Source organism: Pyxicephalus adspersus, chromosome 3 (assembly GCF_032062135.1).
Source record: "Pyxicephalus adspersus chromosome 3, UCB_Pads_2.0, whole genome shotgun sequence".
NCBI lineage: Eukaryota > Metazoa > Chordata > Amphibia > Anura > Pyxicephalidae > Pyxicephalus > Pyxicephalus adspersus.
Window position 1 is genome coordinate 80449361 of NC_092860.1, and position 17881 is coordinate 80467241.

At 36.7% G+C, this 17881-nt stretch overlaps 1 protein-coding gene across 1 annotated transcript; it reads left to right on the plus strand.

Annotated features, from left to right (window-relative positions):
- The first annotated feature begins 11634 nt into the window (after positions 1-11634).
- MBOAT4 (membrane bound ghrelin O-acyltransferase MBOAT4) lies at positions 11635-16324 on the plus strand. The gene is made up of 3 exons (XM_072406806.1): positions 11635-11750; positions 14315-14539; positions 15379-16324. Exons 1-3 carry the CDS (start codon positions 11635-11637, stop codon positions 16322-16324), a joined length of 1287 nt encoding a protein of 428 aa, XP_072262907.1.
- Positions 16325-17881: the final 1557 nt, after the last annotated feature.

Below are 17881 nucleotides of genomic sequence, written 5' to 3' on the forward strand. Positions count from 1 at the left end.
AGGGGGTGCCCCCCATTTGCACCTACATTTTTGGTTTCCTACACCTCCTCATTGTAGAGAAATTGGGGTAAAGAGAAGGGGAGCAGACAGGGCAGCACAATTTGATAGGTTGAGTTATTTTAAATCTTGTAATGAAGCCATAATGATGACATTTTAGGAGGAGTTAGCCACAAGGGTCTCCCACTTTCACCTACATCTTCAGTTTTTTACACCTCCCTATTGCAGAAAAATTGGGGTTCAGAGACGAGGAGCAGACGAGTCACAGGACAGTCTGTTTTGATGGGTTTTGTGATGGAGTTTATTTTATTTTTTTATGATTCTATTGTGATAACATTTTGGGGGGTGTTACCCACTTGCATGTACATTTGTTTACATTAAACATTGTTTACCTACATCTCCTCATTCCAGAGAAATTGGGGCTCAGAAAAGAGAAGTGGGCAGGTATTTGTAACAGGGCAGCACGTTTGGATGGATAGAGTTTTTTATGTTGTAATGATGATTACATTTTAGGTGGTGTTAGCCTAGTGTTCCCCACTTGCACCTACATGTACGGTTTTCTATACCTGCTCGTAGATAAATTAGGGTTCAGAGAAGGGAAATGGCCAGTTTCTGTGAAACGGCATGATGTTTGATAAATAAAGTTTTTTTATCTTCTGATGGTGCTGTAGCAATTACATTTTTTTGCATTACATACAATTATATTTTATTATCTGCACCTCCCTGGTAAAGAGAAATTGAGGTTTAATGAAGGGAGGTGTACAGTTTTATGTGACAGGGTAGCTTGTTATAATAGGTATAGGTTTTATTTTGTAATGTTGCCATAGTGATGACATTTTAGGGGGTGTTAGCCACAATTGTTCCTAACTTGCACCATGGTTTCCTACACCTCCTGGTTTCAGAGGAATTGGGGTTGAAAGAAAGGAAGTGGACAGGGTAATTTAGTAAGATAGTTGTAGTTTTGTGAGCTGGCAGGTATAAATTTGCTATGTAAATGTCCTCCAATTTTCTTGTTGAATTACGGGCTCCTAGGAGCATATGCTTTTAAAACAGCACCCCCAATGTTGTGCTTTCTCGAGTTTTTTTTACTTGTGACCCCATATCTTGAGGCAGAGAATGGGGGTGAAGGACAGGGACCCACTGTAAGCTACACCCCTCACTGCATTCGGTCAGTGGTTCTATTATTACACAGTATTTATATAGCTCCAACATATTACGTAGCGCTTCATAAAGTCTATAGTCATATCACTAGCTGCTGTCCCTCAAAGAGGCTCACAGTATAATGTCCCTACCATAGTCATATGTCTTTATTACAATCTAAGGACAATTTTAGAGGGAAGCCAATTACCTAACTGCATGTTTTTTTGGAATGTGGGAGGAAACCTAAGTACCCGGAGAAAACTCACATAAGCACGAGGAGAACTTGCAAACTCCATGCAGATAGAGGCTAAGATTTGAACCTGGGACCCAGAGCTGCAAAGGCCAGAGTGCTAACCTAGCCTGAAATGTGTCAGATTTGGGTCGTAACACACAGTGCGTGGATTGTGACTGTTACATCTGTAGATCAAAAAGACCGGGCAAACTTTAGTTATGCACATTGAGCCTGCTGTTTTTTTGAATCTCTCCAAGACTGGGGAAGATATAATGGGAGAACCTGGGTGATTTAGCAAACGTCAAATGGATTTCATAAAATCTTTTTTTATTAGCTAGTGTTTTCAATCCATTCTATGATTGTTGGATCACCCAGGTTCACTGATGAAAGTATATCCTCTCCAGTCCAGCTTTAATAAGTTAGGACAATTGTCTTCCAGCAGGCGGTGCAGGTATTACCATTTTAGCACTGTATACTATGTAAAAGATTTTATACCAGACATGTTGAAATGTATAATCATTCCTATTGTTCTGTGTGCACAAGATTGTATATGTATATAGTACATAACACAGGTCTAATTAATATATCTGGCTGTACCACCATTACCCACTAGATGGCTCTGTACTACAGCCCAATATTCTCTTGTTTGTAACCTATTTGTTATGTGATACTTGGAGCCCCTACAGCACAATCATCCAATTTTAGTGCTTAGAATCATTTATACTAGAATGTTTATGTTAGTGTAATGACAATAGCATCACATAAGTCATATCAGTTTTCCTGTTTGGGTTGTAATATGGACAAAATAAACCAAAAAGGTAATTTTCAAAATGTGGCTGCATCTGCCCTGTTAAGATATTTTCCTTACCTGTTGAATTAGTTCTGTTTGAATCTATAAAAAGCAAATGAGAATATGATATGCCAGATAACTTTAGTGGAAACTGCCTGTAGGATTATCAAGCTGATGTTATATGCAAATCGAGACTTTTTCTGTAACAGTCTTTCTTAGTGGTCAGTGAAGTCACCTTCTTTATTAAAGCAAATCTGTAGCTTTACATAATAACGTCAGTTAAGCCATACCTACATACTACCACTTCTAAATGCTTCTCTGATTCTAAACAATGTTTTTCTAAGGTCCACAATATGATAAAGACTTCATTGCGTGATGATCTCTCTCACAGCTTTTACTGTTTCAGGGACTGGTGATAAATGGATCAGCAGGAGGACCCACTGTAAGCAGTGGAAGACTCAGTAGCCATTGGGGGACACCACAAGCAGCTGGTGAATGAGTACAACTTTTATAGGTATTCCTTTACTGACAACAGTTTGTATTGCAACAAGGAACCTTCAAGTAATTAAAGCTGACCTATCACCATATTTTAACATTATAACACTTTTATATAAAAGGGTGGCTATCCCTTTTTTTGGGGGAGGGGGGGGGGTTCCTCACCTTCTGGCATTTACTGCCATAGTGGTAAAGACTGAAAGGGAACCCCGCAGTCTGGGATAATTCCATCACATATCCCTGGAGTCTGTTGACTGCTCATGGCAAGATTGGACATGTGTCATCAAGGGCTTTCCTATAATGTAAAAAATGCTCAATCTCATGTATGCATGGTTTGATCAGCATCTTTTTCCACATTTGCAGGAAGAGTTCAGGTGACAGGAAGAACCCAGAAGAAGAAGAAAAATGATGGCCGCGCTCATCGTTCCATCCGATGCATGAAAGAAGAGAGGCAGAGACAGCATGGGACGATAGAGGGCTTTTCATCGTAGTATTGAGGGCTTTTCACCTGTAAAGATAAATTATTTTTTTTTGTGAAAGTTCTGCTTTAATTTGGAGGGCAAGAAGCCTGTCTTATATAGGAAATAGATTTGTGTATAATCTCAGCTGTCTTTATCTCTTGTTATACTTAGGCTTTACCATATGAATTTCACTAAAGATAACATCTAATTATATATCTTCCTGCAATCTGTGAACAGCTGATATTTGTTTTAAATCTTTACTATTTTTTTAAAAGCTTTACTATTTTTTATATTAACATTTTTTTTAAATTTTTAAGTTAAGATGACTTTTCTAATAACAGTACTCCACAGTAACGATTGAGTGCATTAGAGAATGGTGTAGTGTCAGTGTATCCAAAGGTCGCATTGAGGTCATGTTTCAGGAATGTACACAGTCTGTGAGGTCATTCACACCTATGTACTTTATGTGGAACATTTAAAAAAGTTGTTTTCTACATGGCCAGTTCTCATTACCTTGTTCACATGCAGTATAGTAAAACAAAAACCCATACATGCATGCTTTGTTTCATATAGTATGGTTAATTATTAGCCTCATGGAAAATAATGGTTAAACTACATGTTATTTGTGGTATTGTGTGTAAAGTCCTGTGTTTTTGTGTATGAATAGCAGACTTTGTTTAACCCTATTAAAGTGTTACTGCACTTTTGGTTCTGCTTCACTTATTTTGTAGGTTTCTCAGCCACCATGCATATTCACCTGGCTCTGATCCAGCAAAATATCATGGACTAGAAAACACAAGACTTGAATAACTCTTCCCAGGACAAGTTGTACATGCATTTTCATTATTCCAGAGAAGAATTAGCCCAGAGTAGAAACATACTGTGGAGTATGTATTAAGTGGAGTGCAAAAGCTCAGCCACAATGGTTTTGACAGGCAGCTCTGCAGTCTAGGTGGATCAGGTGCATGTGAATAAAAGACTAAAAATGGGGTTGGGTGGAATATGATATATTGGTGTTATTACCCTTCAACTATAAAATCTGTTTTGAGAAGGAGTTTTTGAATTATTACATTTTAAGCAAAGTAACTGAATGTCTCATATCAGCAGAACCTAGGGGTTAGTGCTCATGTTCTATGAATGAGTACCTGTTCTTTGTTGTAGTCTACACTGATTTTGCTAGTTTATTTTCCCACTAGCTCTTCGCTAATCCAGCACTTTGTTATGGCTCCAACCTAGTTCTAGGTAGACTGTGGGATGTCATACGCTGCATTTTCTACTCATTTTCTACTGCAGTTTCAGCCCGAGTTCAATGCTGTAGGGTCATATTGATCAGGTTGGTGTCCCAAATGGTGTTGAGGCCATTGGATTACAATGACAACCACGTAAGTTACATTAGTTGGCAGCGTCATCTTCTGTCAGTACAGGTTGCCCATACCAGTCCATAGACATAAATAAACATTTGCTTAATGCAGCCATTTTTGCCTCAGCAGGATATTCACTGGCCAATAGTTATTGGAAGAATACTGATAGGCGGGTAAGAAAACCTTTTCTCTATCACTATAGTTCTCCCATAAAAGAAGTGTCATTGGCTTATTTGCCCCCCTTCTCTTTATATGTATTGACATAAACATTTCTAACCCACTCCTATACTGAGACTTCTTTTTGGCATGCTTCTTTGCAGACTGCGGGGTGTGCTCATAGTTTGCACAGTACCTCTTCTCTCTTTTGAAATGTGATGTCTCTTGTCTACATTCCTCCATTATTGCTCTACTTTTTCATCATTTCCCCTACTACAATCAATGACCAATTCCTTCTTTGGTTATTTTCCTAAATTTCCATGCATTCCTACTCTCTTTCCTTTTATGATTATTCTATAAATTTTGTTTGCCTTTCACATCATTTTGCTATTCTTCCATCTCTTTCCACACTCAAGTTGTTATCATTATTTTCCATTTTCATCCATTCCTGCTTCCAAATCAACTGCACACTATTTTAGTCGGGCAGTTGCAAGAATAAGAATAACCTTCCTCATAGAATACAGTTGGCATACCAGACTTCACCTATGCAAAGGATTTAGCACATACAGATGGCTTCTTGCTGATGGATACTTGCTGAACAATTGGGATAAAGGGTCATAGTACTTTATTCTTAACATCTGGAAGCCAATACACTGTAATTTGAAAGAAGCAAATAATGCTTAGGAACCAAAGGCATTTGCAAGGAATCTGAAGAGTCATTACAAAGCTCCCAACAGTTCACAGTATTTCCCTTTGATGGAATATTGTCAACTGTGTAAGATATGCATATATGATTTAATGTTTACCTTACACTTAACTACAACAACAAAATTAGAAAAAAAAAACACAACTGCTCACTAATGAATAGAAAAATTAAATCAAGCTTGCAGGGGTGTTGTCTGCTTTATAAGCCAAAGGGAAGTATCCTGTAAAAAGATCTGTCACTTCCTTATGCAATAGCATCATATAGCACATAATCTGTTCACACATAGCTCATGTGTTAGTGCGGACACAATGCACATGTGCTGGCAATCATTTTTAACATGCATGCAGTTTATCCTAATAGGTTCCTTATTCTTGTTATACCATGTTGCTTTTGTTCCTTTATATGATACAAGGAAATATGTTATGGACACAGGTTTAATGTGACTGTTTCTTTAAAATATGAAGTTAACCATACCTTTGTTATGGCTGTTTTCAAGAACATGAGCTTTGCCCCTTTGTCACATTCCTAATGTATTCATCCTTCCCTTGTATTGTTTCTACTTTTTCTTTTTTTTGCTGTTGAAAAAAATCAATAAAAATTTTAAAGTATAAAACTAATGTTGGAGAATTTTGTTTACCTTTTTTTCTTTTTTGGGCTTGCATTCTTTTACTTTTGTTATGTCGCTGGGACTACACTGGGCAATGCTGGCCAATGCTGCTGGCATGAATGATCCCTAAGGTGCATTCCTTATTCTGGACATCTTGTTTCACTTGAATTGTTTAATAATGTGTATTTCAACTGTGTAGTTTGGCTGACGTTGCCCTGCAGCCTTCTTGAAAAATGATTATACAGGAGAGGAAATATAATTATGGTAATATTTCATGCATTCACAAACTGTATGTTTCCTTTGGGGCTTTTAACTGAGTATATTCAGATTATGGTATCATGTTGTATTATTCTGGCTTTCTGTGTAGAAGAATTAAGTAAAACCTCTTATTGGCATTGTGCATTCTAAAGTAAAGGCCATTTTTTTCTGGGTCATGCTGACCTTACACAGATAACAGCAAATATAAACTACAAATGCACGACTAGCTAGAACTCCTTTATCAGTCAGAGATTATAAATAATAAGTAAATTTGTAGGAAGGTTATTGAAATTTTTAGGTTCTCTTAGCATTCATATTCTACAATACTGATATATAGGATTTGTATATTGTTAAAGTTATTTGGAGAATCCTAAAATGGGAACAGATGCTTTTAAAAAAAAAGATTTAAAGATCTTGTAAACTATAACATATGTTGTCTAGACCTACTGATTTCTTTCTATAATTTATAAACATATGTTAAAGTTTTACAGTCCACCTAAACCTAAAGCCAGACACTTTACTTAAAATAGCCTAGCATTTTTAGAAGGAAAAAATCAGCTCCGGCTGCAATACTCCATGCCTTTCATTCCCTCTCTGACCCACTGCTCGCAATCTTGGCTGCAACTACTCTTTTGGATTGAATGACATACAAAATATCATCCAGTCAAGTTACTGTAAGCACTGACATTGTGAACACATCTCTCAAAGATGCCCCACCATAGCTAACATTACTCGACTAGACTGAAAATGGCAGAAAAAGTTTCAGAGTAGAATGATAGTGTGGGGTTAAGGAAATGTAAAGCTAGGCCTAAAGATCTTTGAAATACGTTGTGGTGAGATATTACACTGCATATACCTAGTTTCTTGAGCACCATTGAAATCTTTTGCAATCAGCAATGTTGTTTATTAAGTAGGATTGCTTAATCATATTTTAGATTAACATCAGATAACATTTAACTGATACATTTGCTCAAAGCACAGGACCTAAGTTGCTGTAACAGTATGAATATTTAAACTTGACAGTGTTTTAAACCCCACTGTAAAATGTGTTCCCTATAAGTGAATCTACAGTAAAAAAATAATTATTATTATACAGCACCATCATATTACGCAGCGCTGTACAAAGTCCATAGTCGTGTCACTAACTGTCCCTCAAAGGAGCTCACAATCTAATTTCCCTACCATAGCCATATGTGATTAATGTAGTCTAAGGTCAATTGTTGGGAGAAGCCAATTAACCTAACTGCATGTTTTTGGTATGTGGAAGGAAACAGGAGTACCCGGAGGAAACCCCACGCACCCGGAGTGCTAACCCCTGAGCCACTGTGCTGATATTAGATGTATTGGCTTTATTTATTTATTTATTTTAGTTTTATTCTTTTAGGCATATATATATATATATATATATATATATATATATATATTTATTTATATTTATCATCATTATTTTCTGTCCTAGTGTGACAAATAATGATTTACTTCACTGTATCCATGAAAAAAGATCATGTAGGCCTCTGTAGTGGTTCCCTTTTGTTTGCTTTGGGACAGGGCTAGCTGTCTTGATTCTCCCCTTTGCTTGCCATTCTTCTGGTCTGTTTGCTATATGGACCCAAGGCTGCAGTGGGACTGCATAGGATACTCTTCCTTCACTCACCTTGGACCTCTTTTGCACATTTAATGGCTAGCTCTAGAGTTCTGCTCTTTAATGAGCAAGTGAAGCCAGCAAGCTGAAATCATTTAGACAAACTGTTGTAGTGTGTTGGAACACATGAACCATGAATTGTTTAAATGCATCTCTACTGCACCACATTGCTTCTTTTATGATGCTGCTGAATTGTACATGTTGCTTCCTAGAATAACCTCTACTGTATAACTGGTATATCTGTACACAACAGTTATACCATTCTACACCCTATTGCTGCCTCATGCCCACCTAGACCTTATAAGCATCACTAAATTGTTCTTATGTACCCTAAGGACTTAATCTTTTGCCTAGTATAAATTGTAGTAAAAAATAATCTCAGTGCTGAACCTTTTAATAACAAAACCCTGCGCTTTGGAATGCTTAGATCCCCCTCATAACCCTGACGAATGTCCTTTACCATTAAAGTAGATCTAATCCCAATTTATTTAGGGTAATCTCTGATAAACTAGCCCCCCCCCCCCCCAACTAAACATTACAAAAATAAATAAACTCCCTTTTTACTTACCTAAAAAAGCCATATTCCAAGCCTGTCTTTTTTTCTCTTTCTAGACTACATGATTGTCGCCTGGGACAAATGATCAGGCAAAAATCTACATGTGTACAGAGGTTCCCCAACATCATTTATTGATCCGCCAAGGTGGATCAATGGATGTCTAAGCAGGAACAACTGCTGTACATTTCCACAGCAGGGTGCCCCTCACCCATCTCCCTCTCCACTCTTTATACTAGAGATATATATTTATATATATATATATATATATATATATATATATATATATATATATATATATATATATATATACTGTGTGTGTACAAATATATCTATATTTTTACATATAATTTTATATAAGAAAAAAAGTGAATACTTGTGGGCAGGGCTTTTTAGCAGATGTCTACATTAACCCATGCTTATTGCAAGGCTGAGTAAAGCAGGATAGAAGAGGCAACTACAAGGCTCAATGTAAACAAAAAGAAAAGGTCACAATACAAAACAAGGATTCCATATCAAGTGAATGCATACATTCCAGAATGCCAAAGTAATTAACCCGCCTATTCATCCATTTCCCTGAAGAAGGTGTTTTCAAAACATATGTCAGACAGGTGCAGCCATTTGTGGCCATTGAGTAACAGAATTACAGGGTTGAGACTAACCTTTGTACATGCTACTACTTAGGTTGAGAGATAATAGACTTACTTTTTTTGGTAGGCTGCATAAAAAGGCCACAGTAGGAATGTATAGTGCAAGTGGAAACCTCATTGGTCTGAGAAGTGGTGACCTAGGGAGAAAAGAGAGAATTAAAAAAAAAGCATAATTATTATTTAGCAATGAAAATATGAAAGGAAATATAGTGACATGCAGGTCGTTGGATAATAGCAAGCAAGTTCAGAGACTGATAGGGAGGACCAAGACCTGCAGTGACAGCGTGAGCTGCATATGTAGAGGTTATCTAACCTCTAAACTAAAGCTACGTACACACGGCAGATTTTTATCGCCCATTAATCGGCATCGGCCAAATATCGGGCGAAAATCTGCCGTGTGTACAGTCGGTGTCGTCCATCGTCCGAACGACCGACCTGCCGGATCCACGGACGATGGACGACGACCGATCCTAATGAAAGGGAAGGGGAGAGCGCGCAGCAGGGTGCCGCTCCGTCGCTCTCCCCCTCCCCTCTCCATAGAGCATGAACGGTGCTGTATGTACAGCATCGTTCATGCATCGTGCACTCCCTTGTAGTTGGAAAAGAACCTGAAAGATCCTTTCCAACGACAAAAATTGCAAGTGTGTACACAGCTTTACCCCCATTAAATCTACCTTACAGATAATTTGCAAATCTCATGGGAATTTTTGGCTTTGTAGATGAAACATAGTGGATGCCACATCCCAATTAAATTACATATAGTGTAAACATAGAGAAAATGATTTTCAGAGTATCTCAACAGGTCATAATAAACAACTATTCAAGGTACAATTTTTTTAAACCTCTTTATTGTGATATTTTTATTATTATTATAATTATTATTAATAATTATAATAATAATAAATAGGATTTATAAAGCGCCAACATATTAGCCGGCGCTGTACAATAAATAGGGTTTGCAAATGACACAAGAGGAGAGGAGGACCCTTCCCAGGAGAGTTTACAATCCAGGAGGTGGGGAAGATCACCAAGTGAGCCTAACATATGAAAAAATTCACAAAGATTTTGACTTTACTCTCCTATAATAAATTGATTTGGAAACCACAGTTTTACTTTATTATGAAAAGTTATTTTACAGTGTTTTATAATATTAATTGATGACCAAAGGTTATCCAGCTGAAACTAGAATCAAATTGCAAACTTACAAATACTTTTTTTCAACACATTTCACAGTTTATCCTTCTGCTTCTTTAGGAAAGGCAAACACACTTTTCAAACATTGTGGTCAGAGTGCCTTAAGAAAATGTTTACATTGTCAGATTTATTATTTGTCTCATCTCAATTCAAAATAGAGACTTTCAATTTGGAGTCTCTCGGCCAGTGCCTGTTATTTCTATGAGTTTGGTTGAGCCATGGTTTTAGTTTAAGATTTAGTAATAAAATTTGTTTTAGAAATGTTTATCATATTGGTCTATGACCTCACCAATAGACCACTTAAATTTCAGAAGCATATACCTACCTTTACATTGTTCCACAGCTAAGAGTAATGTGTAGAGCTTCTGGGTATGGGACAATCGGAACAGTGACATGTAAACCTGTGTCCTGTGTAAACTATGACTACTGCCAAATCATAACTTACATAGGACTTTCCTGAATAACAGTAATGAGGTGGGAGTTGCAATAACTACTACTAAACCTACATTAATTTGAAATTCCAATTTAGTTTAATTTTGTGTGTAGCATGAGGGAAGGGTAGAACTTCTTTCACTTTTTTAATATTATTTCTTTTTGTAGGATTTCTCCTAAATATCCATCCTAGTAGCCATGCAGAAAGTAAGAAGGGATACAGCCAGCATTAAAAACCTGACAAAGGTTCTAACTTTTCACCACTACTAAAAAATTTCTTAGCACTGTTTTTATCTTTACAAAGATGTACTAATTTAAATAATACATAATTTAAATAGGTAATGCTGAGGTATAGGAAAATAAAAGCTAAACCCAACCAGTTTAAAGGTGCCACAGAAAATGAACAAAATCAAATCTGCTGGTAAATATTTGCCTTTTAAAAAAAGACGCATAGTTTTCCATCATTCCCATGTACTTAGATGGGAATCATTTTTTTACCCATCAGTAGCAAGACTGACTATTCTTATTTTTCCATTAGTCTTTCAGCGGACTGTAACCACCTGATAAAAAGATTAAGATATCTCCAATTTCCCCCTGCCCATTATCTGTCCACTTGATCAGCAACATGGGGGATTTTTGGTAAACCTAGCAAGCTTAGCATTTCACAGATTTCACATCCATTCTCCTTTTACTCAAAGACAAAGAAAAGTGCTGGTAACAGCTCTTAGAAAAACAAACACTTATTGGCCTGCATTGATGTGGATAAATAAATCTTCTTCAGGATAACATGGTCACCTTGGTTATCAGGTCTACTGAGTGTCTGCTGTGTTTATTTTCAATAGTGTGGCCTGTGACATGTGTCAGTATAAAAGGAGGAAGATAGAGTGTGCTCCACATTGGGGATGAAGGTAATCCTTGTCAGACACATTACCTGTCATTCTGGTAAATAGAAGCCTTTTAATGGATTACATTCAGGTTACATTTCATCGAGTCGCTGTGTACCAGATGGCGGCCTTCCCATGTGCTTTGCTGTATGGTTATCTCTGCTCCTCTGGCCATTTGCCTATCACACTCAGGTATGCTTTGATGTGCTAATTCAGAACGTGTTACTGTCCTCCAAATTATCGGTCATGCATAATTAATTTATAAAGGAAAAGTAAGCCAATATAATGCTATTATATCATGCAGGTGACAATGACCCTTGTGTTGTTTTACTGCATAATGTGCCAATATTATTCCTGTGCTATCCTAATACAGAATAAAGCAACACATCCCATGGTAGGTGACTTTATGGTGCAAAGCCCATTCTTCCCTGTTAGGTTTCAACTTAGAAGTGGTAGTTGCAAAATGCTGCTTACAAATGTATTTTTATCTCATGTGGATGGGACACCAGTTCATATATACGCCCTGAGTGTGTCCTTAAGCAAAAGAAGGCTGCTAAATAACTGATAACAAAAAGTATATTCACAACAAAGATAGAGTAGTTTAGCTACTAATCCAGATCGTGGTTTGGTAACTTTTTTATTTAAATGTCAGGGTCTGTACTACAGAAAAAGATATATTTTATAAATACAAATGTCAGGTAAATAAAAAATATTGAATAGGAATTTTAGGCAAACTTTTGATCAGACAGCAGGTGGAGCTTTAGGCTTCTTTTCACATATTTTCCTCTGTATGTGCTCCCTTGTTGTAAAAAGTGTTGTTTTCATAATATAGGAGCTGAAGTTTAAATTTAAACACACAAAAGAAAGAAGATCAACTCATCCCTACATAACTACTAAATCTTCACTTAATGCCCTGGGAATTTCCTAACCATATAATAAATCTATACTTGCAAATATTAGGAAAAAATAACAGAAATAATAGATAAGTTTTGCTAGAATGAGGGGTAAAGTAGATTCACACATAATGTACTGCGATACAATGTAGGAATAGTATTAAAATATGGCTTCTCCCATGTACACTACATATCTATTATAACTATGTATAAGAGCAAGAGTTTTAAAAAATGATTACCAAACATTGATAGGTCTATTTATAACTAGCTGATTTCTTTCATAGTTTTGCTTTAAAAAATTTGAAAAGACAACATACCGTATCTCATCAAGAATGATTTCTTCTTTAAAACTGGCAGTTTTGTTATTAAGGTCAACAACCCATTCTGAAAAGAATTAATAGTGTTTTGGTCAATGGTCAGCCTAAAATAACAGAGCTAGTAAATTATTCTTAAGTCAATCTGTGGCCAGTATTTCAATAGTTAACATATTTCAGAGTAGCACTAAATTAGTTCACTGATCTCTGTTGCAACAGACATTGTGGAACAATTCATCAAATTGCAAGCACTGAAGTCATTATAATCATTCTTTTAGCAGCTCAACTGTCCATAGTCTGGCCACAAATTCACTATAAAATCAAAACCTTGAAGGACACCTATTATGCAAAACATGGAGGGTGCTGACTCCCTTCTGAAAATTCTACCTGCTCAGCTATCCTTTATTTCAATACTTGAATTGATGTATTGACCTAGAACGATCATAAAGCAAGTCAAGCCAAACCCTTACTTAAAAAATTGGTCCAAGTAAATGATTCAGAAAGGATCAACATGACAGTAAAACAATTGGAATTTTTAAATCAAGTCCTTGATGACAAATTTCACATTAACTATTGCTAACTATTGCACATTGCATGCTAACTATTCCCTGTAAAATGCAAGTTCCCTGGCAAGAAAGCTAATGCTTTGGTGCCACATATCTTCCTTATATCTTTTATAAATATAAAGAATTATCATTCTGTTCTGAAACTAATCTACATTATTCTAGTAATGTTCAAGTAATGTTCTAATCATACATCAGTTCAGGTCCAGGAGTCCAGGCACAGCTACTCAAATGAACAATTTGTTCAGGTTGGCTGAAACTGTTTAGACAATTTATTCACTCTTTCTAATAGTTAAGTAATGCATGTTTCCTTCAGTTCTGCTTATATAAAAATGTATATATGTAACATATGTTATACTTGGCAAAAGTGGCTGCCAATTGTATTTGGAATAATGCCCATGTTTTAGCCTTGACTGAGCAAATCAGTCTTTTTATTGCATATTAGATTTAGCTCTTAGCATCTATGGACTATGGAATATTTAATTTAAAACAGTAGTGGCAGTGTAAAAAAAAAAATGGTAAATCTATTTTGGCAGACTTTTTCATTAAAATCTCCCCTTTAAACGGTCAGAACTGAGTACCTGGGCTGCCTGCACTTACAAAAAGATACAGCAGAACGTATTGTTTTATATCGCTTCCTACTGGGTCTTACATCCCAGACCTCCTGGATTTGTAATCTCATTTAAGCAGGGTCCTCTTCCCTTCCTTTATCATAGCTTCTACCAGTTTGTAAATTGAAATTTTCCCACCCCTGTTTTATATTGTGTTGCTTAATATGTTAGTTAATTTTAACTTGAGCCAAATCCATAATTCAGGACACTGCACTGCAAATACCAACCAGCTCCCCTGTGAACCATAGGTGGTGTGCAAGGCACCTGCAATTTATTTTTCCACCTCTGGTTCATTTTAAGTACCAAATAATGTTTATATGCATTAGTAAATCATTTAGTTTCCTTCTTTAACTTTGACATTGTGCTTTGTTTCAGATACATTTATCTCCTAGTTGGAGGAGTGATTTTAGCTTGCGTTTCCATGGGGCTGTATGCTATATTAATCTTCCTCCCTGCCCTTTGTTCCACAGCACTATTTTATATTGTTAGCTGGGAATCTGTCCATAAGTGGACATTTCTGCTACAAATGTCATGGCAAACTGTATGTCACCTATGGCTAATGTACAGGCAATATTATCTGGAGGAAACCATGCCTGTGAAGTAAGTACATTAAACAAATACTTTGATTTTTAGGTATAACTCTGTAATTCTATATATTATATATATATAATATATATTCTTTATAAGATAAAACGCTAGCTAATAACCATAGCTTACTTTAGAGGCCACTTTCACTCATCTTGGGGGTAAGTGCCTATAGCAAGGGTAAGATAAGGTTGCGTAAGCACACTTCTAAGCCTTTTAAGATCAAGTATAGTATCTGTTCTTATCAGTTCCAGGGTGAAGAAAACCCCATGTGTTCTTGTAGGGATGGGAATACAAATGCTAGAGCTAGGGGGTTTACTCTCCAGCACCACCTGCTGTTATGGATGGGTGGACTTGGGGACCGAGATGTAGAGGGTCTGAGGTCCCCCCTGGGGTGACAGGCAAGAGAATCCAGAAATGAAACTTTTTGCATTTGGAGAATGCACATTGTGTCGAGTATAGGCCTAATTTACTGCACCTTTTTTCCGAGCAACTTCTCCACACTTGCCTCCTGGACTGGGCTTTTTGGGCAAGAATGGAGAAATTTTTAAATTAGGCAGAAAGACCAGCCACAGGCCCACTTGCACCAGGGCTGAGGAAGTTTGTGTAGCATCCAATCAGTCTTGAGCTGCCTGGGATGCATAAAGACACACTGATTATGTCATTGGGTCTATAATAAGGTATGTAATGAAACAGGTTTTATTCAGAAATATCTTTAGCATATGCAGCTTGGGAAAAAACATTATTTAGCTGGTGTTCAGCTTTGACGGTTTTAATATGGTTTTTAATGAAAATTACGATTTTTTGTTATAGGTTACAACATCTTTATATTCTAAAAGTACATTCTCTTTTAGGTTATCTATTTTGATTTCATCTCTCATGATCTTGACTCAGAAAGTCACATATCTTGCTATAGATCTCCATGAAAGAAAAATAACATTTACAGTAAAACAATGTACAAAGGAGAAAAGTTCCCATCCCCAAGAGGGGAGGTCCAATGTACTGGCCATACTTTCTTATCTTATGTTCTTTCCTGCACTTTTGGGTGGTCCACTTTGTTCATTTGTGGACTTCCAGCAGCAGGTTAATAAAGTTTCCTTGTGTCCTAACTTCAGACCAGCCTGGATGTTAATTAAAGGAGTAACAATGTTTATGCTGCTTCAAATACTTCGAGCTGTTCTGCTTGAGAAGATTACCTTCCAATGTGACCTCATGGACTGCAGACACCTAGACTGTATATATGTGATGTGGAGCACAGCGCTGATATTCAAACTTACTTATTACTCCCACTGGCTACTAGATGAAGCCCTATTTCACACAGCAGGATTTTCCATATGTTCACATGCTGTAGTTTCTGACATCAATATTTTTACCTTAGAAACAACTAATAAAATTTCAGTGTTTGCCAGGACATGGAACAAAAGCACCACCATGTGGCTTAGAAGACTTGTATTTGGAAACTGCAGGACAAGACCCGTTTTGTGCACATTTGCGTTCTCAGCTTGGTGGCATGGACTGTACCCTGGGCAAATCTTTGGCTTTTTGTGCTGGGGTTTGATGGTGGAAGCTGATTACAGAATACATAAGAATTTAGACTGTGCTTCAAAACCTTGGTATATCCGATATCTGTACAAAATATGTACCTGGCTACAAACCCAATTTATTATTGCATTTGTCATGATGGCTATTGAAGGGAGGACCTTAGCAAATATATTAGCCCTCTGTTTTTCATACAACAGTTTATTTCCTATTATATATTGCATGTCATTTTTATTCTTGGGGAAACTTAAAAAAGAGTAGTTTGTTACAATGTAAAATGATAAATATAAATATATATATATATATATATATATATATATATATATATCAGCATAACATATCATATATGTGAATTGGCACAGATGATCATGATATATATATATATATATTTAGGCTAAGTTCAGATGAATGTTGAGATTGCGGTGTGGTTAGCAGATCCTCATGGCTGTGCCTATGGTTGAGACACGTAACCCACAACCATAGGGGAAGGTAGTGAATGGTTGAGTACTACCAGCTTATGCCTGCTGTCAAATGTTGAAATGCGAGTTTATTAAAAACCAGAGCAGCTGTGGGGACTACCAAACCACTGGCAATGGTTCAGCCACCAAGATCCGTCCAGGAACTGCTACTCCCACCGCTGTCTAAACTTAGTCTTACCCTGTAATATGTATATATTTTTTTTACTTACAAAAGTATGTCAAATTAACTGTTTTTTATTTATTAGGCAAACATGTAAAAGATGAGCCCATAGCAATAAATCACATGGGTAGATGTTATTCCAAAGTATCTGCATTTCTGCCTGTCCAGTCGTCTGCAGTAAAGTAATACTTATAAGTTCTTTCAACCTGTAACTGGCAGTAAAAGAAGAAACAGCAGACTGATGAGTTCAGCTTTCTCTTTTACACCATAACAAATAAATAGGAGGGAAAGCTTGCAAAATGTTGCAAAACTTGTCTTCAAAGACTGCAAATATAACTCAAAGTATGAGTTATACCTAAAATATGTAAATGTTTGTATTAAGATTTCTAAAAGGACACATATAATGGCCCCAAATCTGCTCCTTAAAAATGTAGGCCTTTATAGTTCATGGAAATTGTTGTATCTTGTCTTTGAACCCACTTTCACTCACACACACAAGAAGTTGGGAGACTTGGACAGGGAGATAAAGAATAGAATGTTGGATCCTTAAGTCTCTACAGTGCTATACAGCAAAGGATGGAAGAGCAGAGGGATGACCTTGTGTGTGTGCTGCTGTCTGTTCATTGTCCAGTCTCAAGATATGGGCTTTGGAACAGGCTGTATGGCTTAAATCCAGATTCCAAGCTGATTTATTTTCTTTTAAACACCCTCAGGGTATTGTTAAAAAGAAGAAAAGAAGCTTCTATACTGAACTTCATTCCAAAACTGTCTCTTGCAGCATCTCTTTGTTCCACACATAATGTCATCTGTCATTCAGGTTTAATAATAGGCAGCTTTACTCATACTGGAAAAGTTAAAAAAAGGCTCAGTGAAGGGTGGCTGGGTAAAAAAAGCATAAAATACCTAAAGAACATCAGTGGTCCATGGGATTTGGAGGGAGCCCACAGATGGGCTTTACTTGCAGCATATTCTGCAGAGAGGTGCCAAAGCTGAATGTTCTATCTGGGGTCCAGGGGTGCCTGGATCATAGGACTGGCTAACTATGATTGCAAATCCTTTGGTAAGTAGTTTACATATATGTTTGCCAACTCTTTAGCTGTATACTTGAAGTTCAGAATAAATTACAATTTTTGGAAAAACCATGAAAATGTTGAAGTAGCTTTTCTCAGCCACAGGTCG

Bases quoted from the DNA above. Each gene is read 5' to 3' on its own strand.
- MBOAT4 (XM_072406806.1), top strand. From the start codon at position 11,635: ATGGATTACATTCAGGTTACATTTCATCGAGTCGCTGTGTACCAGATG. The intron at 11,751-14,314 runs GTATGCTTTGAT...GCTTTGTTTCAG, and splicing joins CATTTGCCTATCACACTCAG to ATACATTTATCTCCTAGTTG. The intron at 14,540-15,378 runs GTAAGTACATTA...ATTCTCTTTTAG, and splicing joins GAGGAAACCATGCCTGTGAA to GTTATCTATTTTGATTTCAT.